This window comes from Pseudophryne corroboree, chromosome 6 (assembly GCF_028390025.1).
Source record: "Pseudophryne corroboree isolate aPseCor3 chromosome 6, aPseCor3.hap2, whole genome shotgun sequence".
Taxonomy (NCBI): domain Eukaryota; kingdom Metazoa; phylum Chordata; class Amphibia; order Anura; family Myobatrachidae; genus Pseudophryne; species Pseudophryne corroboree.
In genome coordinates, this window is record NC_086449.1 from 6777682 (window position 1) to 6800385 (window position 22704).

Below are 22704 nucleotides of genomic sequence, written 5' to 3' on the forward strand. Positions count from 1 at the left end.
CCCTAGGGGAAGATTCTCAACATATCCTGGCCCTAGTGGGGAAAGGATACAGCCTGAGAATTCTCTTGTGGGAAGCTGCCGTCTCTTGTCTGGAGATTCCCGCTCTTTTTCCTCATGAGAGGAGGGAAATTCACCTCAGCATTCTTCCCCTTAAACATGTGTACTCTCGTGTCAGGGACAGATGAGTCATCAGTGATATGCAAATCATCTTTTATTCCAATAATCATATATTGAATACTTTTATGTCATTTTGGCTGTAACTTTGCATTATCGTAGTCGACAGTGGAGTTAAACTCCATGTCGATACCAGTGTTTGTTATTATGGATAGTGAGCATTGTGAGACTCTGAAGGTCTCTGTGACACAGGGACAGACATGGGTAGATTTCCTGTCTGTTCCCTAACCTTTTGTGCAATAATTTTACCTCAGCACTTACACATATCCAAACAGGTGTCGGCGTTGACGACGGAGACACCCTCTCACACACATATCCGCTCTATCACCTCCTAAGAGGAGCCTTTTACCTCAGACATGTCGACACACGCGTACCGACACACCACACACACAGGGGATGCTCTATTTGAGGACAGTTCCCCCACAAGGCCCTTTGGAGAGACAGAGAGAGAGTATGCCAGCACACACCCCAGCGCTATATAACCCAGGGATTACACTACAACTCAGTGTTTACCCAGTAGCTGCTGTATATACAAATTTTTGCGCCTAAATTTATGTCCCCCCCCCCTCTCTTTTCACCCTTTGTGTACCAGGATACTGCCGGGGAGAGCCTGGGGAGCTTCCTTCCAGCGGAGCTGTGAAGAGAAAATGGCGCTGGTGTGCTGAGGAAGAAGGCCCGGCCCCCTCAGCGGCGGGCTTCTGTCCTGTTTCTGACTAAAAATGGCACCCTACAGTGACCGGAGTGTGTGGTGTGCAGTGGGAGCAATGGCGCACAGCTGCAGTGCTGTGCGCTACCTTAATGAAGACCGGAGTCTTCTGCCGCCGATTTTATCTCCTTCTGTCTTCTGGCTCTGCAAGGGGGACGGCGGCGCGGCTCCGGGAACGGACGATCGAGGTCAGGCCCTGTGTTCGAACCCTCTGGAGCTAATGGTGTCCAGTAGCCTAAGAAGCACAAGCTAGCTGCATGCAGGTAGGTTTGCTTCTCTCCCCTCAGTCCCACGTAGCAGTGAGTCTGTTGCCAGCAGATCTCACTGAAAATAAAAAACCTAACAAATACTTTCTTTCTAGCAAGCTCAGGAGAGCCCACTAGGAGCACCCAGCTCTGGCCGGGCACAGATTCTAACTGAGGTCTGGAGGAGGGGCATAGAGGGAGGAGCCAGTGCACACCAGATAGTACCTAATCTTTCTTTTAGAGTGCCCAGTCTCCTGCGGAGCCCGTCTATTCCCATGGTCCTTACGGAGTTCCCAGCATCCACTAGGACGTCAGAGAAAAACAGTATCCAAAATACTTCTGGTTCCAAGCGTTCCGGATATGGGAGACTCAACCTGTACTGGCTCTTACTCCTACACTACTCCCCCCGGGTCTCCTGGATCTTTGTGTAGTGATGGACGCGGGTCTCGCCCTCCGCGCCAGATGCCGCGTAGTTGAGAATAAACACACTGACCACTCTGAAACGTGAGGAGCAGCAAATGCTGAACCATTTACTTTAAAACACATGAACATAAGGTTAACAAAAAAACAAATTTGCCCATTAACTAATTTGTAGTTCTACAAATGCAACAAAACTAATCAGAAGATGCTTATGAACACATAAGGCGTTAGCTTGATACAATAGTAATCAGGCTCAGCATGAATGACCTAAAATAAAGACTCAAGGCACGGTCTGACCGGACATCTACTCTGGGGTGAGACATTCAAGGTGCCGTCACCATAAGGAGAAGAAAAGGAAGTAAAAGGCCGTGACCAGAGTGCCGGCGTGCTTTGCTACCTAATGCGCAGAGACTGGCGCCATATTTCAGTGCCAAAGTCCGGAACTATCTGCAGCAGTTTCAAAACAGGGGGTTGAAACGGTGGCACTGAAGGGGTCGTGACGAAGTGTTCATTTATTTGGCTGGCTGGCCGGCCAGTGACGTGGCCCCAAGGGCTCAATAGCGATAGTGTTAGATTTGGGAGACATCTAAAAAAAATCAAGCCAGCTACTGTTCTCTGTTATCAGCCGTGTCACTGCATAGAGTATTACAGTTAGAAGTTATATACATTGCAGGAGGAGACTTCGGGGCAGCGGAATTAGGTTCTGTGCACAGATCTCAGAACATTTGCTATAGAGGAACCAGGAATGGGGGACATAAGATTCCTCGGCCCTGAAACATCTTATAAGATGAAAATATGTCATATTAGAGCCTGAGAAATCGCCTTGAGGAGCGCTAACGTCCGGCTTGTTACCCTCATCTGTGTATGACCTGAGGGGCAAAATTCCTTTTTCTATATAATTATCAGGTACAGGAACATTGTTATTAGGTATAGCAGAGTCCACCTATTACTGGCTGCATTAGACATATAGGAGTCTATTTACCAAGCCTTGGACACAGATAAAGCACCAGCCAATCAGCTCCTAACTGCCATGTTACAGGCTTTGTTTGAAAAAACGACAGCTAGGAGCTGATTGGTTGATACTTTATCTCCGTCCACTTTATCTCTGTCCAAGGCTTAGTAAAAAGACCACACGGTTACAAGACTGAGCCGTGACGAGGTGTCATTGGGTGTTTTATAACATGAGCATGTCTCCGATTACCAAGTTAACTTTAAACAACCCCCCCATACACCTAAAACAGCATGGAGGGGCTCAGTGAAGGTGATGTAGAAGGTGTGCAAGTGTCTGATAGGGTGACACAGAGAGTAAAAGGACAGCTGCCCAGCCTCGTAATCCAGAAATACCCTCACTCTGTCACAGGGGATGTTGTAAGGTAACTCGATGGATTCATTGTCATGTATCACTGTATACTGAGTATCATACCTCCTCAGACCCCAGGACCTGCTATTATATCCAACGTGTGACTGATATCCTCTCCTGCCCATACTGGCATAACACATCCCCACCCTCCAGTACTCTGATTTCTTGACATCCACTTCCCAGTAATGTCGCCCCGAGGAGAATTTCCTGATGCTCAATACTTGATAATATTGAAATCTCTCTCGTGTTTCTGGACGATTCTGGGTTACGTCTGATCTGGATGCAACTTTATTGTCATCTGATATCTGTACAAGATCACCGGCGGTGTTCACATCCAGTAAGATGTGGGCCGGTTCCTGCACATAGACCCCAGTACTTATACCAGCTATTATATCAGACAATGTGTGCAATGTCCCTGAGATGAGACCCACATCCAGATCTCCTCCATCATGGACCTGTGTATGATGTCTCTTTCTATTCTGAGTCTCACACAAGTCCCCTGTGTCTGGTTCCTGTAAGACATTCACTGGATCAGACACGTTACATAGCACCTCAATGTGACGTATCTTCCTGGACAGCTCCTCCTTCTTTGTTTCCAGCTTCTGGATCAGATCCGCCACTGAGAGTGAAACGCGCTCTTCCTGCTTGGAGATCTCAGTCAGGACTCTCTTTTCCAGGTCATCCAGCTGTCTCCTGATATCTCTAAACAGGGCAGTGACTCTCTCAGTTACAGCAGCTGCTTTTTCCAGATCTTTTCTTCTGTGCACCTGCAAACTTTGGGCTCTATTTTCTATCTCCTCTCTCTTTGTGGTCAGTTTCTGCAGATAATCTCTCAGCTTCTCCTTCTTCTTCTCAGAGGCCTCATACAACATCTCCACCTGGTGGCCTCTGTGATCTCCAGCCACAGTGCAGGACACACAGATACAGGAAGAGTCCTCGGTGCAGTAATACTTGAAGACCTCTTTATGAACGGAGCATTTTCTCTTCCCAAGGGAAGTGGTGGGATTAGACAAGACGTGGTCGGCCGACTTGCTGTGCACTCTCAGGTGTTTTTCACACAGGTGAGCCTCACAATGCAGACAAGACTTAGTAGCAGGTACAGGAGAGTCCACACAGTAAGTGCAGAAGATCCCAGGCTCCTCCTGATCTGAACGAGTGGACAGAAAACTCTTCACTATGTTACACAGGGTTATGTTTTTCTTTAGTGCAGGACGTTTCTTGAACTTTGCTCTGCATTCTGGACAGGTATAAACCTCCAATTCCTCCTGTGTATCCAGCACACGATTAATACAGCCCCGGCAGAAGTTGTGGCCACATCTCAGGGTGACAGGATCTGTATAAATGTTCAGGCAGATGGAACAGACCAGCTCCTCTTTCAGGTCAGCAGACTCCATTGCTGTCAACAGAACAAAAAAAAATTAGTCTCTGACACTCAGAAACCCAGTACGCATAGGGCGAGGCTGAGGGGTGGGGTGGGGTGGGGGGTGGGGGGGTGTCACTCAGATTATATCTATAGGTTCAATTATACCAAGGGACACAGCTAGAACATAAACGAACATCATGCAGAAAAATGAACCGCAATGGTCATTTAATGAGTTGAGAATGAGTAACTTTACAGACATTACACAAAGATCCCACAAACACTACACTGATTCCCACACATGAAATAAAATAGTTTCTAAATCATTTCTGATAAACCATTATTCCTAAATATTCAGCACAACCTAGAAGACATACTACTGGGTTGGGGTCGGTCGGATCTCACGGTAGAATGTGCTGGACCGAACTGTGACCCAGGGAGAAGAGAAATTGAATGAACTGTAATAACTGACTGAAATAACCATAAATCAATTAACTAAAATCATACTTGCCGATCGGCGAACAGGGGGGCGTGTCCGGTAGTGAGGGGGCATGTCTGGGGCGTGACGGCATAAAACACGTCATTGTGCTCTATCCAATGCCGAGGAAACAGGTCCCCCTCGGACCGCCCGCTGGTGCTCCGTTGTGGGCGACCAAGGGGGATGCGGGAGCTGGTGGCGGATGCGGGACACTTGCCTACCTTTCCGGGGGTCCGGGAATGCCACCCGATTTTCGGGAGCCTCCCAGCCATTAGCAACATTGATAACAGAAGGGAAACTTTAAACCCAGCTTGCAATGGAAAAGTGAATATAGAATTAGATCTACTGGCAACACCCCAAAAACAAAAAATGACACTGGCCAGCCAACCCCATGGGTGTGTTGGAAGAGCTATTAAGCTGCTAATTATTTTTAATATGATGAGCGTTACATCCAACTCATTGATAACTTAATAACTGGAAAATGTAAACCTGGGCAAGGCCGGGAACTTCAGCTAGTTGGTGTATAGAAAATTAGAAATACAGGAACCCTCTCTTGAAGTAAAGTAGACTGAACACCTTTTTGAATCTCTTATACACGGAGTTGCCAAATTATTGTGTCCACGGAAAGGCGAAGGTGTTCACAGACTAATGAAGTGCATCACTTATAGAAAAATGGGCCACCTGATAGACTTAAGGATAAGGAGTTAAGGATAATATGAATGTGGGACCAATTCTGGTGGCCTCTCACCAAACAGTACGCTGCACATTACATTGTATGGACTACAGAAGACCTGTCCATACGCCATTGCTATCTGCTGCAAACAGGGTAAGACATCTCCAGATACAGCTACTCACTCCTGGTGTCAACCAGGATACCCAGAAAAAAAACATACCCTAGTTTAGATTTTGGAACCGTGATCACCGATACATGAGCCTCCATACCGGAACCAACACACATTGGTGGGGTGGCCCCCATAGCTGCCATGAGAGGAAGGTCATCCAGGTAGGCAATGACTAATTCCCTGCTAACGTTGTAAGGGCACCATAGAAGGAACACACCTGCGGAGAGACCAGAATGGCTCAGTACTGGAAATGGAACCCCCCTACTGCAAATCTGAGAAGAGCACAAGGCACCTCCCTAAAAAGGAACTGAAATCTTCAGCAACCGATGATGTAACAATGTCCACCAGTCCACAGTGCCTGTGACTGACTAAATAAACCTGACTTGAACCTCCCCACAGTTCAGCAACTAGAAGGTCAGAAGCAGCTGGAAAGCAAAAAACTCAGCTAGAGTACCCGAAGAAGTGTAAGCAGAAACCTTCTCCTCCTTGAGATCCTGGATCGGGAACAATGAACCAGAAGGAAATGAATAGCATAGACAAACAAAACCCTTGGGAGTACAGTAGCAAACAGCAACTGTCTAGGACCTGGCTGCCTCCCAGCAGAGAGGTTACTTTAAGACATCCGGAGTAGCACCAAGAGCAGTGGTCCCCAAACTTGGTCCTCAAGGAACCAACACAGGTCACGTTTCCAGGTCACCCGACAGGTGCGCTGTTTATCACCAGCTGTCACATTTTAAAAATCTACAGGTGACCTGGAAAACATGAACTGTGTAGGGTCCTGAGGACCGAGTTTGGGAACCTGTGCTCTAGAGGGTAAAGCTCTCATACACCCTACAAACCAAAGGTCCGAAAACCAGCAACACAGAACTGGGAGATGAGAGTCTGAACGACTCAATCTCCAATACAAGTGAAAAGAGGGACTTTAAAATGCCCATCACCATGACATGAGCTTCAGAACTCCCCTGACTGAAAATGTGACCACAAATTAAGAAACAAGATGGCTATTCTCCAAAACTGCATCCCAAGAGATGGAGGAGGTACATTAGACTTGGGATCATCAATTGGTCAGGGTTAAATAAACTTGTCCACCCAATCCACAGCTAAGAAAAACCAGTTACCATATTAGACAGCCACAACCCTAGAACACTCATGATGTGTTGAGGGCAGCAAAGATGGTGTAATGGTTAGCATAACTGCCTCATAGCACTGAGGTCATGGGTTTGATTCCCACCACGGCCCTAACTGTGTGGAGTTTGTATATTCTCCCCGTACATGCGTGGGTTTCCTCTGGGTGCTCCGGTTTACTCCCACAATTCAAAAATATACTGGTAGGTTAATTGGCTCCCAACAAAATTAACCCTAGTGTGTATTAACCTTATGTGATTATTGCAAGTGTTTCTATGAGTTCTGGCTCTAAAAGAGTTGAGCCACACACCTAAGTTAGAAAAGATCTTGGGACTCCAAAATTACCATGAGCATTGCTACACACTACCCATCTGTGCCTTCAAGGCCATAGCAGTGGTAGCAATGACCGAGGTATATTATTAAACCGCTATGGGAAAAGCCCCCCTGTAGCTGCAGTTCCAGAACCTCCATGATAATAGGCCCACATGGTCCAGGCCACTCCTATTGCAGGCATTTTGTGCCAGTGATGGACCATAAGTCAACTGATCCCAGTTTGTGATCCAAAGAGTAGATGAGGAAGCTGACGTTTGGACATGGGAGCAGGACTCAGCATAGTGCTGCTGTCAGGGGAAGAGAAGGAGCTGCTGCAGATCCCGTACCAGCCAGAGAGACAAGACTACTCTACTGCTTGTACGCTAAGAGTGAGCAGAGGGGAATGTGTGTGTTAGAGTTGTGCGCGACTTGCCTGTGTGTCTGTGTCTGAATGCTGGGGTAGAATCAGGTCATAGATGGGTGGGTGGATGTGGGGGTGGTGGGGTCATCTGAGAAATGCCATGGACATGAGCAGCCCTGAGGCATAAGGGGAGCAGTGTGAGGTGTAAGAGAGGCAGTGTGAGCAGTAGGGAGGCTAGAGGAGCTAGAAGTGAGCTGTGATGGGAGCAGTAGGAAGGTAGTGAGCTATGATGTAAACAGTGAGGTGTGAGGGGGCAGTGTGAGTTGTGGGGGGCAGTGAGCTATCATGTGGCAGTGTGAGCAGTAGGGGTGGACTGAGCTGTGGGGGTAGCAGTGAGGGGGGGGGACAGTGAGCTGGGGGAAGTAGTGAGATGTAATGGGGGCAGTGTGAGCAGTGAGATGTAATGGGGCAGTGTGAGTTGTGGGGGGTAGTGAGCTATCATGTGGCAGTGTGAGCAGTAGGGGTGGACTGAGCTGTGGGGGTAGCAGTGAGGGGGGGGGGACAGTGAGCTGGGGGAAGTAGTGAGATGTAATGGGGGCAGTGTGAGCAGTGAGATGTAATGGGGCAGTGTGAGTTGTGGGGGGCAGTGAGCTATCATGTGGCAGTGTGAGCAGTAGGAGTGAACTGAGCTGTGGGGGTAGCAGTGAGGGGGGGGCAGTGTGAGCTGTGTGGTGAGACAGTAAACTGTGAGGGGTAGCAGTGGGTGTGAGGGGAGCAGTGATATGTGAGAGGGGCTGTAGTGAGGTGTGATGGAAGAGTATGAGCTGTGGGGAGCAGTAAAGCGAGATGGAGCAGTGTGAACAGCAGGGGTGAAGTGAGTTGCATGGGGGGGGGATCAGTGCGCTCTGATGGGGCAGTGTGAACTGTGCGGAAGCGCAGTGAGACATAATGCAGCAGTGTGAGCTTTGGGAGGGGCAGTGAACGGTGATGTAAGAGCGGCACTGTGAGCAGTAGAGAGCCAGTGAGCTGGGGGTGAGCAATGAGATGTGATGGCTGTGAGTCATGATGTATGCTCTAGGGGGGGTGAGCTGCGGGAGGAGCAGTGAACTGTGGGGGAAGGACCAGCAAGGTGTGAGAGGGCAGTGACCTTTGGGTAGGGCAGTGAGCTGAGGGAGAGAGTAGTGAGGTGGACAGTGAACTGTGATGTGAACAGCAGGGGGGGGGGGCATTGAGATGCGGGATGTGAAGGGTCAATAGTGAGATGTGAGGTGCAGTGAGCTGATGGCCAGTGAGGTGTGATAGGGCAGTGTGAGCTGGGGAGGGCAGGGACTGTTATGGGAGCAGTGAGGTGTGATGGGGCAGTGTGAGCTGGGGACGGGGGAGCAGTGAGGCGTGATGGGGCAGTGTGAGCTGGGGAGGGGGGAGCAGTGAGGCGTGATGGGGCAGTGTGAGCTGGGGAGGGGGAGCAGTGAGGTGTGATGGGGCAGTGTGAGCTGGGGAGGGGGGAGCAGTGAGGTGTGATGGGGCAGTGTGAGCTGGGGAGGGGGGAGCAGTGAGGTGTGATGGGGCAGTGTGAGCTGGGGACGAGGGAGCAGTGAGGTGTGATGGGGCAGTGTGAGCTGGGGAGGGGGGAGCAGTGAGGCGTGATGGGGCAGTGTGAGCTGGGGAGGGGGGAGCAGTGAGGCGTGATGGGGCAGTGTGAGCTGGGGAGGGGGGAGCAGTGAGGTGTGATGGGGCAGTGTGAGCTGGGGAGGGGGGAGCAGTGAGGTGTGATGGGGCAGTGTGAGCTGGGGAGGGGGGAGCAGTGAGGTGTGATGGGGCAGTGTGAGCTGGGGAGGGGGAGCAGTGAGGTGTGATGGGGCAGTGTGAGCTGGGGAGGGGGGAGCAGTGAGGTGTGATGGGGCAGTGTGAGCTGGGGAGGGGGAGCAGTGAGGTGTGATGGGGCAGTGTGAGCTGGGGAGGGGGGAGCAGTGAGGTGTGATGGGGCAGTGTGAGCTGGGGAGGGGGGAGCAGTGAGGTGTGATGGGGCAGTGTGAGCTGGGGAGGGGGGAGCAGTGAGGTGTGATGGGGCAGTGTGAGCTGGGGAGGGGGGAGCAGTGAGGTGTGATGGGGCAGTGTGAGCTGGGGAGGGGGGAGCAGTGAGGTGTGATGGGGCAGTGTGAGCTGGGGAGGGGGGAGCAGTGAGGTGTGATGGGGCAGTGTGAGCTGGGGAGGGGGGAGCAGTGAGGTGTGATGGGGCAGTGTGAGCTGGGGAGGGGGGAGCAGTGAGGTGTGATGGGGCAGTGTGAGCTGGGGAGGGGGGAGCAGTGAGGTGTGATGGGGCAGTGTGAGCTGGGGAGGGGGGAGCAGTGAGGTGTGATGGGGCAGTGTGAGCTGGGGAGGGGGGAGCAGTGAGGTGTGATGGGGCAGTGTGAGCTGGGGAGGGGGGAGCAGTGAGGTGTGATGGGGCAGTGTGAGCTGGGGAGGGGGGAGCAGTGAGGTGTGATGGGGCAGTGAGAGCTGGGGACGGGGGAGCAGTGAGGTGTGATGGGGCAGTGTGAGCTGGGGAGGGGGGAGCAGTGAGGCGTGATGGGGCAGTGTGAGCTGGGGAGGGGGGAGCAGTGAGGCGTGATGGGGCAGTGTGAGCTGGGGAGGGGGGAGCAGTGAGGTGTGATGGGGCAGTGTGAGCTGGGGAGGGGGGAGCAGTGAGGTGTGATGGGGCAGTGTGAGCTGGGGAGGGGGGAGCAGTGAGGTGTGATGGGGCAGTGTAAGCTGGGGAGGGGGGAGCAGTGAGGTGTGATGGGGCAGTGTGAGCTGGGGAGGGGGGAGCAGTGAGGTGTGATGGGGCAGTGTGAGCTGGGGAGGGGGGAGCAGTGAGGTGTGATGGGGCAGTGTGAGCTGGGGAGGGGGGAGCAGTGAGGTGTAATGGGGCAGTGTGAGCTGGGGAGGGGGGAGCAGTGAGGTGTGATGGGGCAGTGTGAGCTGGGGAGGGGGGAGCAGTGAGGCGTGATGGGGCAGTGTGAGCTGGGGAGGGGGGAGCAGTGAGGCGTGATGGGGCAGTGTGAGCTGGGGAGGGGGGAGCAGTGAGGTATGGTGGGGCAGTGTGAGCTGGGGAGGACAGTGACTGTTATGGGAGCAGTGAGGTGTGATGGGGCAGTGTGAGCTGGGGAGGGAGGAGCAGTGAGGTGTGATGGGGCAGTGTGAGCTGGGGAGGGGGGAGCAGTGAGGTGTGATGGGACAGTGAGCTGAGGGAGGGAGCAGTAAGCTGTGGTGGAGGGGGGGAAGGGGGCACAAGGGGGTGTGAGGAGGCAGTGAGCTCTGATGTGGGCAGTGGGGGTCAGTGACATGCGGAGGGAAGCCGATAGATGTGAGGGGGCAGTGAGCTGGCACGGCGGAGCAATGAGATGTGATGGAGCGGAGCAGTAGGGGGACATTGAGCTGCGGGAGGGAGCAGTAAGGTGGCAGTGAGCTGCAGGAGGGAGCAGTAAGGGGAGAAAGTGAGAGGCAGTGAGCTGCGGGAGGGAGCAGAAAGGTGGCAGTGAGCTGCGGAAGGAGCAGTAAGGGGGCAGTGAGCTGCGGAGGGAGCAGTTAGGGGGCAGTGAGCTGCGGAGGGAGCAGCAAGGGGGCAGTGAGCTGCGGAGGGAGCAGTAAGGGGGCAGTGAGCTGCAGGAGTGAGTTGCGGGAGGGAGCAGTATGGTGGCAGTGAGCTGCGGGAGGGAGTAGTAAGGGGGCAGTGAGCTGCGGGAGGGAGCAGTAAGGGGGCAGTGAGCGGCAGTGAGCTGTGGGTGGGAGCAGTAAGGGGGCAGTGAGCTGCGGGAGGGAGCAGTAAGCTGCGGGATGGAGCAGTAAGGGGGCAGTGAGCTGCGGGAGAGAGCAGTAAGGGGGCAGTGAGCTGCGGGAGGGAGCAGTAAGGGGGCAGTGAGCTGCGGGAGGGAGCAGTAAGTGGCAGTGAGATGTGGGAGGGAGCAGTAAGGGGGCAGTGAGCTGCAGGAGGGAGCAGTAAGGGGGCAGTGAGCTGCGGGAGGGAGCAGTAAGGGGGCAGTGAGCTGCGGGAGGGAGCAGTAAGTGGCAGTGAGCTGTGGGAGGGAGCAGTAAGAGGGCAGTGAGCTGTGGGAGGGAGCAGTAAGGGGGCAGTGAGCTGCAGGAGGGAGCAGTGAGCTGCAGGAGGGAGCAGTAAGGGGGCAGTGAGCTGCAGGAGGGAGCAGTAAGGGGGCAGTGAGCTGCAGGAGGGAGCAGTAAGGGGGCAGTGAGCTGCAGGAGGGAGCAGTAAGGGGGCAGTGAGTGGCAGTGAGCTGCGGGAGGGAGCAGTAAGGGGGCAGTGAGTGGCAGTGAACTGTGGGAGGGAGCAGTAAGGGGGCAGTGAGCTGCGGGAGGGAGCAGTAAGGGGGCAGTTAGCTGCGGGAGGGAGCAGTAAGGGGGCAGTGAGCTGCGGGAGGGAGCCGTAAGGGGGCAGTGAGCTGTGGGAGGGAGCAGTAAGGGGGCAGTGAGCTGCGGGAGGGAGCAGTAAGGGGGCAGTGAGCTGCGGGAGGGAGCAGTAAGGGGGCAATGAGCTGCGGGAGGGAGCAGTAAGGGGGCAGTGAGCTGCGGGAGGGAGCAGTAAGGGGGCAGTGAGTGGCAGTGAGCTGTGGGAGGGAGCAGTAAGGGGGCAGTGAGCTGCGGGAGGGAGCAGTAAGGGGGCAGTGAGCTGCGGGAGGAAGCAATAAGGGGGCAGTGAGCTGCGGGAGCAGTAAGGGGGCAGTGAGCTGCGGGAGGGAGCAGTGAGGGGGCAGTGAGCGGCAGTGAGCTGTGGGAGGGAGCAGTAAGGGGGCAGTGAGCTGCTGGAGGGAGCAGTAAGCTGCGGGATGGAGCAGTAAGGGGACAGTGAGCTGTGGGAGGGAGCAGTAAGGGGGCAGTGAGCTGCGGGAGGGAGCAGTAAGGGGGCAGTGAGCTGCGGGAGGGAGCAGTAAGGGGGCAGTGAGCGGCAGTGAGCTGTGGGTGGGAGCAGTAAGGGGGCAGTGAGCTGCGGGAGGGAGCAGTAAGCTGCGGGATGGAGCAGTAAGGGGGCAGTGAGCTGCGGGAGGGAGCAGTAAGGGGGCAGTGAGCTGCGGGAGGGAGCAGTAAGTGGCAGTGAGATGTGGGAGGGAGCAGTAAGGGGGCAGTGAGCTGCAGGAGGGAGCAGTAAGGGGGCAGTGAGCTGCAGGAGGGAGCAGTAAGGGGGCAGTGAGCTGCGGGAGGGAGCAGTAAGGGGGCAGTGAGCTGCGGGAGGGAGCAGTAAGTGGCAGTGAGCTGTGGGAGGGAGCAGTAAGAGGGCAGTGAGCTGTGGGAGGGAGCAGTAAGGGGGCAGTGAGCTGCAGGAGGGAGCAGTGAGGGGGCAGTGAGCTGCAGGAAGGAGCAGTAAGGGGGCAGTGAGCTGCAGGAGGGAGCAGTAAGGGGGCAGTGAGTGGCAGTGAGCTGCGGGAGGGAGCAGTAAGGGGGCAGTGAGTGGCAGTGAACTGTGGGAGGGAGCAGTAAGGGGGCAGTGAGCTGCGGGAGGGAGCAGTAAGGGGGCAGTGAGCTGCAGGAGGGAGCAGTAAGGGGGCAGTGAGCTGCGGGAGGGAGCAGTAAGGGGGCAGTGAGTGGCAGTGAGCTGTGGGAGGGAGCAGTAAGGGGGCAGTGAGCTGCGGGAGGGAGCAGTAAGGGGGCAGTGAGCTGCGGGAGGAAGCAATAAGGGGGCAGTGAGCTGCGGGAGGGAGCAATAAGGGGGCAGTGAGCTGCGGGTGGGAGCAGTAAGGGGGCAGTGAGCTGCGGGAGGGAGCAGTAAGGGGGCAGTGAGCGGCAGTGAGCTGTGGGAGGGAGCAGTAAGGGGGCAGTGAGCTGCTGGAGGGAGCAGTAAGCTGCGGGATGGAGCAGTAAGGGGACAGTGAGCTGTGGGAGGGAGCAGTAAGGGGGCAGTGAGCTGCGGGAGGGAGCAGTAAGGGGGCAGTGAGCTGTGGGAGGGAGCAATAAGGGGGCAGTGAGCTGCAGGAGGGAGCAGTAAGGGGGCAGTGAGTGGCAGTGAGCTGTGGGAGGGAGCAGTAAGGGGGCAGTGAGCTGCTGGAGGGAGCAGTAAGCTGGGGGAGGGAGCAGTAAGGGGGCAGTGAGCTGCGGGAGGGAGCAGTAAGGGGGCAGTGAGCTGCGGGAGGGGGCAGTGAGTGGCAGTGAGCTGTGGGAGGGAGCAGTAAGGGGGCAGTGAGCTGCGGGAGGGAGCAGTAACGGGGCAGTGAGTGGCAGTGAGCTGTGGGAGGGAGCAGTAAGGGGGCAGTGAGCTGCGGGAGGGAGCAGTAAGGGGGCAGTGAGCTGCGGGAGGAAGCAATAAGGGGGCAGTGAGCTGCGGGAGGGAGCATTATGGTGGCAGTGAGCTGCGGGTGGGAGCAGTAAGGGGGCAGTGAGCTGCGGGAGGGAGCAGTAAGGGGGCAGTGAGCGGCAGTGAGCTGTGGGAGGGAGCAGTAAGGGGGCAGTGAGCTGCTGGAGGGAGCAGTAAGCTGCGGGATGGAGCAGTAAGGGGGCAGTGAGCTGTGGGAGGGAGCAGTAAGGGGGCAGTGAGCTGCGGGAGGGAGCAGTAAGGGGGCAGTGAGCTGCGGGAGGGAGCAGTAAGGGGGCAGTGAGCTGCGGGAGGGAGCAGTAAGGGGGCAGTGAGCTGCGAGAGGGAGCAGTAAGGGGGCAGTGAGTGGCAGTGAGCTGTGGGAGGGAGCAGTAAGGGGGCAGTGAGCTGCGGGAGGGAGCAGTAAGGGGGCAGTGAGCTGCGGGAGGGAGCAGTAAGGGGGCAGTGAGCTGCGAGAGGGAGCAGTAAGGGGGCAGTGAGCTGTGGGAGGGAGCAGTAAGGGGGCAGAGTGGCAGTGAGCTGTGGGAGGGAGCAGTAAGGGGGCAGTGAGCTGCGGGAGGGAGCAGTAAGGGGGCAGTGAGTGGCAGTGAGCTGTGGGAGGGAGCAGTAAGGGGGCAGTGAGCTGCGGGAGGGAGCAGTAAGGGGGCAGTGAGCTGCGGGAGGAAGCAATAAGGGGGCAGTGAGCTGCGGGAGGGAGCAATAAGGGGGCAGGGAGCTGCGGGTGGGAGCAGTAAGGGGGCAGTGAGCTGCGGGAGGGAGCAGTAAGGGGGCAGTGAGCGGCAGTGAGCTGTGGGAGGGAGCAGTAAGGGGGCAGTGAGCTGCTGGAGGGAGCAGTAAGCTGCGGGATGGAGCAGTAAGGGGACAGTGAGCTGTGGGAGGGAGCAGTAAGGGGGCAGTGAGCTGCGGGAGGGAGCAGTAAGGGGGCAGTGAGCTGTGGGAGGGAGCAATAAGGGGGCAGTGAGCTGCAGGAGGGAGCAGTAAGGGGCAGTGAGTGGCAGTGAACTGTGGGAGGGAGCAGTAAGGGGGCAGTGAGCTGGGGGAGGGAGCAGTAAGGGGGCAGTGAGCTGCGGGAGGGAGCAGTAAGGGGGCAGTGAGCTGCGGGAGGGGGCAGTGAGTGGCAGTGAGCTGTGGGAGGGAGCAGTAAGGGGGCAGTGAGCTGCGGGAGGGAGCAGTAAGGGGGCAGTGAGCTGCGGGAGGAAGCAATAAGGGGGCAGTGAGCTGCGGGAGGGAGCATTATGGTGGCAGTGAGCTGCGGGTGGAAGCAGTAAGGGGGCAGTGAGCTGTGGGAGGGAGCAGTAAGGGGGCAGTGAGCGGCAGTGAGCTGTGGGAGGTAGCAGTAAGGGGGCAGTGAGCTGCTGGAGGCAGCAGTAAGGGGGCAGTGAGCTGCGGGAGGGAGCAGTAAAGGGGCAGTGAGCTGCGGGAGGGAGCAGTAAGGGGGCAGTGAGCTGCGGGAGGGAGCAGTAAGTGGCAGTGAGCTGTGGGAGGGAGCAGTAAGAGGGCAGTGAGCTGTGGGAGGGAGCAGTAAGGGGGCAGTGAGCTGCAGGAGGGAGCAGTGAGGGGGCAGTGAGCTGCAGGAAGGAGCAGTAAGGGGGCAGTGAGCTGCAGGAGGGAGCAGTAAGGGGGCAGTGAGTGGCAGTGAGCTGTGGGAGGGAGCAGTAAGGGGGCAGTGAGCTGCGGGAGGGAGCAGTAAGGGGGCAGTGAGCTGCGGGAGGAAGCAATAAGGGGGCAGTGAGCTGCGGGAGGGAGCAATAAGGGGGCAGTGAGCTGCGGGTGGGAGCAGTAAGGGGGCAGTGAGCTGCGGGAGGGAGCAGTAAGGGGGCAGTGAGCGGCAGTGAGCTGTGGGAGGGAGCAGTAAGGGGGCAGTGAGCTGCTGGAGGGAGCAGTAAGCTGCGGGATGGAGCAGTAAGGGGACAGTGAGCTGTGGGAGGGAGCAGTAAGGGGGCAGTGAGCTGCGGGAGGGAGCAGTAAGGGGGCAGTGAGCTGTGGGAGGGAGCAATAAGGGGGCAGTGAGCTGCAGGAGGGAGCAGTAAGGGGGCAGTGAGTGGCAGTGAACTGTGGAAGGGAGCAGTAAGGGGGCAGTGAGCTGGGGGAGGGAGCAGTAAGGGGGCAGTGAGCTGCGGGAGGGAGCAGTAAGGGGGCAGTGAGCTGCGGGAGGGGGCAGTGAGTGGCAGTGAGCTGTGGGAGGGAGCAGTAAGGGGGCAGTGAGCTGCGGGAGGGAGCAGTAACGGGGCAGTGAGTGGCAGTGAGCTGTGGGAGGGAGCAGTAAGGGGGCAGTGAGCTGCGGGAGGGAGCAGTAAGGGGGCAGTGAGCTGCGGGAGGAAGCAATAAGGGGGCAGTGAGCTGCGGGAGGGAGCATTATGGTGGCAGTGAGCTGCGGGTGGGAGCAGTAAGGGGGCAGTGAGCTGCGGGAGGGAGCAGTAAGGGGGCAGTGAGCGGCAGTGAGCTGTGGGAGGGAGCAGTAAGGGGGCAGTGAGCTGCTGGAGGGAGCAGTAAGCTGCGGGATGGAGCAGTAAGGGGGCAGTGAGCTGTGGGAGGGAGCAGTAAGGGGGCAGTGAGCTGCGGGAGGGAGCAGTAAGGGGGCAGTGAGCTGCGGGAGGGAGCAGTAAGGGGGCAGTGAGCTGCGGGAGGGAGCAGTAAGGGGGCAGTGAGCTGCGAGAGGGAGCAGTAAGGGGGCAGTGAGTGGCAGTGAGCTGTGGGAGGGAGCAGTAAGGGGGCAGTGAGCTGCGGGAGGGAGCAGTAAGGGGGCAGTGAGCTGCGGGAGGGAGCAGTAAGGGGGCAGTGAGCTGCGAGAGGGAGCAGTAAGGGGGCAGTGAGCTGCGGGAGGGAGCAGTAAGGGGGCAGTGAGCTGTGGGAGGGAGCAATAAGGGGGCAGTGAGCTGCAGGAGGGAGCAGTAAGGGGCAGTGAGTGGCAGTGAACTGTGGGAGGGAGCAGTAAGGGGGCAGTGAGCTGGGGGAGGGAGCAGTAAGGGGGCAGTGAGCTGCGGGAGGGAGCAGTAAGGGGGCAGTGAGCTGCGGGAGGGGGCAGTGAGTGGCAGTGAGCTGTGGGAGGGAGCAGTAAGGGGGCAGTGAGCTGCGGGAGGGAGCAGTAAGGGGGCAGTGAGCTGCGGGAGGAAGCAATAAGGGGGCAGTGAGCTGCGGGAGGGAGCATTATGGTGGCAGTGAGCTGCGGGTGGAAGCAGTAAGGGGGCTGTGAGCTGTGGGAGGGAGCAGTAAGGGGGCAGTGAGCGGCAGTGAGCTGTGGGAGGTAGCAGTAAGGGGGCAGTGAGCTGCTGGAGGCAGCAGTAAGGGGGCAGTGAGCTGCGGGAGGGAGCAGTAAGGGGGCAGTGAGCTGCGGGAGGGAGCAGTAAGGGGGCAGTGAGCTGCGGGAGGGAGCAGTAAGGGGGCAGTGAGCTGCGGGAGGGAGCAGTAAGGGGGCAGTGAGTGGCAGTGAGCTGTGGGAGGGAGCAGTAAGGGGGCAGTGAGCTGCGGGAGGGAGCAGTAAGGGGACAGTGAGCTGCAGGAGGGAGCAGTAAGGGGGCAATGAGCTGCGGGAGGGAGCAGTAAGGGGGCAGTGAGCTGTGGGAGGGAGCAGTAAGGGGGCAGTGAATGGCAGTGAGCTGTGGGAGGGAGCAGTAAGGGGGCAGTGAGCTGCGGGAGAGGGCAGTGAGTGGCAGTGAGCTGTGGGAGGGAGCAGTAAGGGGGCAGTGAGCTGCGGGAGGGAGCAGTAAGGGGGCAGTGAGCTGTGGGAGGGAGCAGTAAGGGGGCAGTGAGTGGCAGTGAGCTGTGGGAGGGAGCAGTAAGGGGCAGTGAGCTGTGGGAGGGAGTAGTAAGGGGCAGTGAGCTGTGGGAGGGAGCAGTGAGTGGCAGTGAGCTGTGGGAGGGAGCAGTAAGGGAGCAGTGAGTGGCAGTGAGATGCGTGAGGGAGCAGTGTGATATGGAGAGAATTGGCAATAAGAGAGATAACTGTACAAAACATTTTTTTCCAAAATTGTCCCAAAAATTCTTAACAGTGAAATTATATAAACAGCGTCTTGATAAACGCGACTCCGCGTAATTGTATTAACAAATCTGCATATTTACTGCACACATAAAATGATACTGAATCGGGATTAAATGGTTGTTATTTACATACTGTGATAAACATATCTGGAAAGAATATGAGCCAGTTCATTGGCTAGATGCAGGTGTTTATTACCTCTCTCTTCCAGAATGTACATCACTAGTCACACCCCTACGGAGGGCCACAATTTGCCTGATTCAGAGGCGGACGCGTCTTTTGCCGCAATCGCAGCTGCACCTTCTGCTATTGATGGGTTTGACATTGATGGTCTAGATTCGATGGTGATGTTCACCAGTGGTTGCAAACCATCAATGGTTCCCTGATGCTGGGCTCCTGCCATCGATGTTAAGCACTAACAATAGTTAGACCCGCCATTACAGGAAAGGGACCCCCTTCCTTTATAAGTCAGAGTAATGACACTTACTATACGAGACCGCTGCCCACACCACCAACACCCCTAGTGACAGGCCTTCTGTGGTAGTAGTGGCTACTGTGCTCTGACTGCCGGCCACCGGAGCCTGATTTGAGGAGTGCGGCGACCACCATTAGCCCGGACCAACCTGGAGGTAAACTGTGGCTGCTGGAGCCGGTTATGGTCAATGGAGAGATAGCCGTTAGGGTCCCCAGACACGCTCCCCTCAGTGACCTGGTGACCCTCCAGGAGCCTGACAGAAAGCGGAACCGCGGCTGTGACACACACCGGCTAAATGGCGCTGTCATTCCTCTCTATGGGTGCACTGAGGGCCTGATTCAGAGTTATACGCAACCTCGATGGTGGGTGGACTGCACGAGCGCAGGGTGGGTCCTGCGAGATCACTTGCAGTGCCCCCTAAGCTGCAGAATGACTGCCATGTTGTGCCTATTTGGGGGCAAGGGCGGCAACGGAGCCCCGTTTTGTAGGTGCGCTGTGGCCAGGGTCTGTGTCTTCAGATGCAGATTTTACCGGCCCCCGGAGGAGGATTTCCGGCGGCCATTCTGAGTAAGCTTAGCATTATAACCATATAACACAGAATGTTGGCGCATATAACATACAATGGTGGTCATTCCGAGTTGATCGCTAGCTGTATTCGTTCGCTGTGCAGCGATGAGGCAAAAAAAAACGGCACTTCTGTGCATGCGGCGCAATGCGCACGCGCGTCGTACTATTACAACAAACAATGGGGTCGATTCTATTCGGCAACTAATGAATAGCGCCGGGAATTAGCTCCCGACGCTATTCAATTCAGCAACTAATTACCTGCAATTGTCGGGAATTCTTCTCTCATCCCCGGGGAGGTAAGTCGGAGAATGCCCGTTCTCCCGACAATTCAACCTGTTTTGTCGGCGAGAACGGGCCATCGCCGACGTAACTAGTTGCTGAATTGAATAGCGTCGGGAGCTAATTCCCGGCGCTATTCATTAGTTGCCGAATAGAATCGACCCCAATGTAGTTTCACACTGGGTCAAGCGAAGTTTTTCAGTCGCATTGCTGGCCGTAGAGTGATTGACAGGAAGTGGGCGTTTCTGGGTGTCAACTGGGCGTTTTCAGGGAGTGTTCGAGAAAACGCAGGTGTGGCTGGGCGAACTCAGGCGTGGCTGGCCGAAACGCAGGGCGTTTGTGACGTCAAAACAGGAACTGAATAGTCTGAAGTGATCGCAAGTGCTGAGTAGGTTTTGAGCTACTCTTAAACTGCACAAAAAAATTATGCCGCCGCTCTGCGATCCTTTTGTTCGCACTTCTGCTAAGCTAAAATACACTCCCAGTGGGAGGCGGCATAGCGTTTGCACGGCTGCTAAAAACTGTTAGCGAGCGAACAACTCGGAATGACCCCCCATGTTGGCCTATATAACACACAGAATGTTGGCTCAGAATGTTGGGGAATTTGCATGCATTGTAGAAGCCAATTTTGATCTCATTCCATCCACTGTCCGAATCTGGAAATTTAATAAACTGGGTCGTTAATTTGCGGAACGCCTTAATGACCTGGGTTATACAGCGCGACAGTGTCGGTTGTGAAAAACCGCACGTTTGAGACCAAGTAGGCTGGAATGTGCCTGATGCCAAGAAAATGCAACGTAGCCAGCAGTTTCTGGAAACCACTGACTGCGTGATTTGTCCGTGCCCGAGGTTCCAGGTCAGGCTCCAACAGATCGTACAATGAATATATTTCACGAGCCGATAAGCGATCATTTTTTATCACCTCGATCTCGGAGAGATCCTCCAGTACACGCCTAGTGCGATACTGGCGTGCAGGGGCGCCGGAATGGTTTGCGGTTGGGCGCAGAGTGCTGCCCCATCCTGTGTCCTGGCCGGCTCTTCACTCTTCAGGGATGCATTACAGGGAGGGGGCGTGGCCATGCTGAGCCTGCTGGAACAACCCCGCCTCCTCCCAGTAGTGCATCAATGACGAACCGGCTAGGACAGGACAGGGGTCAGCACGCTGCGGCGCCGGCGGCAGACTTTTTAAAGTAGGAGACTCAGCGGGGATCCGGAGGCAAGCGCTTCCCCTCCCCAGCACTTCTCACATGTTTGGGGGAGCATGCTGCCCCTTTGCCCCCCCCCCAATCCTCCCGATTCCGATGCCTCTGCTGGCGTGGAACTGACGCACGCACTGTCTCACCTGAGGCAGATATTTGACGACCACGATCCTGATCCTCCTCCATACTGGCCACGATCATGAACATTACAAACTGGTCAGAAAAAGGCTCCATTATTGTAGTCCGGAGAAAAAATATGAAACCTGGGTAAAAATGTTGGATCATGGGTAAATTCCTTCCCTCCGCAGAGTAAAGAAAAAAAATATAGGAAAATACATGTAATAATGTGGCTCATAAATAAATGAATAAAACACAAATGATAAAATGACTTAATATATAAATATATATGCTAGGAGAAATCAACAGAAGACAAAAAAAAAAAGAACGTTTTTAGAATTTGTTGTCAGATCACGACGGGAAAACTTGTCGGAATGAACTTGTGGAAAGTCGCCTCTAAAACCACCGACACCGATGCCACAATCTTCCATTGAATAGAGTTTTGTCGAAAAGTCATTTTTTTAACAGTAGACACACTCGACTGTCGAAAAGTCAAATGTCGGAGCGGCTCCGACCGTTTTATGCGGAAAAAAGCGACTGATTGAATTGTCGAACAACAGGATTTTTTTTGTCAGAAAAGCCCCAGCAAATCGTCAGCAATTGAATATACCCCATAGTCAGCCCTAAACACATGTACACGCACACTCTAGGGTTAATGTTCGTTTTTTTGGGGGGGGGAAGCCAATTAAGCTAACAGTATATATTTGGAGTGTGGGAGGAAACCCACACAAGCATGGGGAAAACATACAAACTCCACACAGATAGGGCCATGGTGGGAATAGAACCCATGACCTCAGTGCTGTGTGGCAGCAATGCTGACCATCACACCGTCCGTCCGTACATACATAATAACCGCCACCTGTAATCATACATGGACGCTCCACGGCTTAGGGGGGCTACGTTTGGTTTCAGGTGACCATGTAGTGCCTGCTCCAGGTGCCCAGCCCTGTATCCGGGAACAGCAGGGTCCCCCAGACCGGGTGCATGTGGGAGGATAATCCAACCCCAATATCTCTTATCAGGATTACCATACTGTCCCTTTATACCGGGACACCGATGGATTACACAGGCTCTGGGGCTGATTACAACCAGGGGATATGCAGCTTGTTGTCAGCCAGCCCTGGAACCTGTGTTACGCATGAGTGTCCCGGTATGGTAAGTCTAGGGCAAGCATGTCCAAACTGCGGCCCTCCAGCTGTTGAGAAACTACACATCCCAGCATGCCCTGACACAGCTTTAGCATTCTCTGACAGCAAAACTGTTTCAGGGCATGCTGGGATATGTAGTTTCACAACAGCTGTAGGGCCGCAGTTTGGACATGCCTGGTCCAGGGGGTAAATTTACTAAGATGGGAGTTCTATTTAAGATGTGATGTTGCCCATAGCAACCAATCAGATTCCAGGTATTATGTTCTAGAAGGTGCTAGATAAATGAGAAGTAGAATCTGATTGGTTGCTATGGGCAACATCCCATCTTAAATAGAACTCCCGTCTTAGTAAATTTACCCCCAGGTCTTATTATCTCGCACTCTCAGCAGCTGGGCGTCGTGTTCCACATACACAGCATCTAAAGGCTTGATAAATCTGGGCCTTAGGAACAAAGCAGAGAGAAGCTGCTGCCAAGAGCCCCAAACTCTTTCTCTGAGTCCTATTGGGAGAAAAGTGCTATATAAATAACACCCCGGGCAGACAGCGTCCCACTGTAACAGGCCTGTGCCACCCAGACCCCTCAGGCCCGAGGCCAGCCGTGTGTATGGGCCACAGGCAGGCCCGAGCCAGCCGCCCCCTGCCAGCACTCACCCTCTCTCTCTCTCCCCGCGCGGGTCTCTGAGCTGGGCCTCGGGACCGACGCCTCGTGATGACGTAGAGGAGACACTCGGCACACGATTGGTCTGTTCCGCTGCTGCCGGAGCCTCCCAACGAAGAGGTTTCCCGGGCTCACCTGGCTGGGGGTCCCCTGGTGCAGGCCTCACGTGTTCCCCGGTCACAGACACATGTACAGCACCGTGGTGCACGCATGCAGGGATCTAGCCACCCTGTGTCCTCACCTCTGAGAGTGGAAGGAGAGACTGCTGCATGCACTGCCCCCCTCTGCCCCCCTCCTCCTCCTCCTCCTCCCTGTCCTCTCTCCCTCCCCCTCCCCCTTACTCTGCATAACAATAGTCTGCAAGGGGGAGGCTGCAGAGCCTTGCACAGTACATAAACAGAGACAGTATGAACAATGCAGGACAGGCGTGACGTACAGCGCAGAGCATTGCAGGACGTGGTGTACTGTATACACGGCGCTGCACCGGCCGTCTCTCTGGGCCGGATTCTCATTAGGAAGTAAAGCAAGTAACTTTGTGTGTGGAACATGCCATGCTGCAATGCCAGGGGAGCAAATACCTTTATATTGTTTCTGTGCAGGGTAA

At 55.5% G+C, this 22704-nt stretch overlaps 1 protein-coding gene across 5 annotated transcripts; it reads right to left on the reverse strand.

The window, feature by feature from the left end:
• Positions 1-1625: 1625 nt before the first annotated feature.
• Positions 1626-22387, reverse strand: LOC134935877 (E3 ubiquitin/ISG15 ligase TRIM25-like). Of its 5 annotated transcripts, none has more exons than XM_063930723.1 (3): positions 22094-22387; positions 5637-5802; positions 1626-4301 (listed from the first exon to the last, which is right to left on the reverse strand). In XM_063930723.1, the coding sequence occupies exon 3, from the start codon at positions 4297-4299 to the stop codon at positions 2743-2745; it is 1557 nt and encodes a 518-aa protein (XP_063786793.1). In that variant the 5' UTR covers positions 4300-4301; positions 5637-5802; positions 22094-22387; the 3' UTR covers positions 1626-2742. The 5 variants fall into 5 exon arrangements, with proteins under 5 accessions (XP_063786793.1, XP_063786791.1, XP_063786794.1 ...); XM_063930721.1 differs by lacking the exon at positions 5637-5802 and adding an exon at positions 20321-20440; XM_063930724.1 differs by lacking the exon at positions 5637-5802 and having other exon boundaries at positions 22236-22387.
• Positions 22388-22704: the final 317 nt, after the last annotated feature.

Excerpts from the sequence above, each read along its gene's own strand:
- LOC134935877 (XM_063930721.1), bottom strand. The coding sequence starts at position 20,411 with ATGGAGCCTTTTTCTGACCAGTTTGTAATGTTCATGATCGTGGCCAGT. Across the intron at positions 4,302-20,320 it reads TCGTCAAATATCTGCCTCAG|CAATGGAGTCTGCTGACCTG; the intron begins GTGAGACAGTGC and ends TTCTGTTGACAG.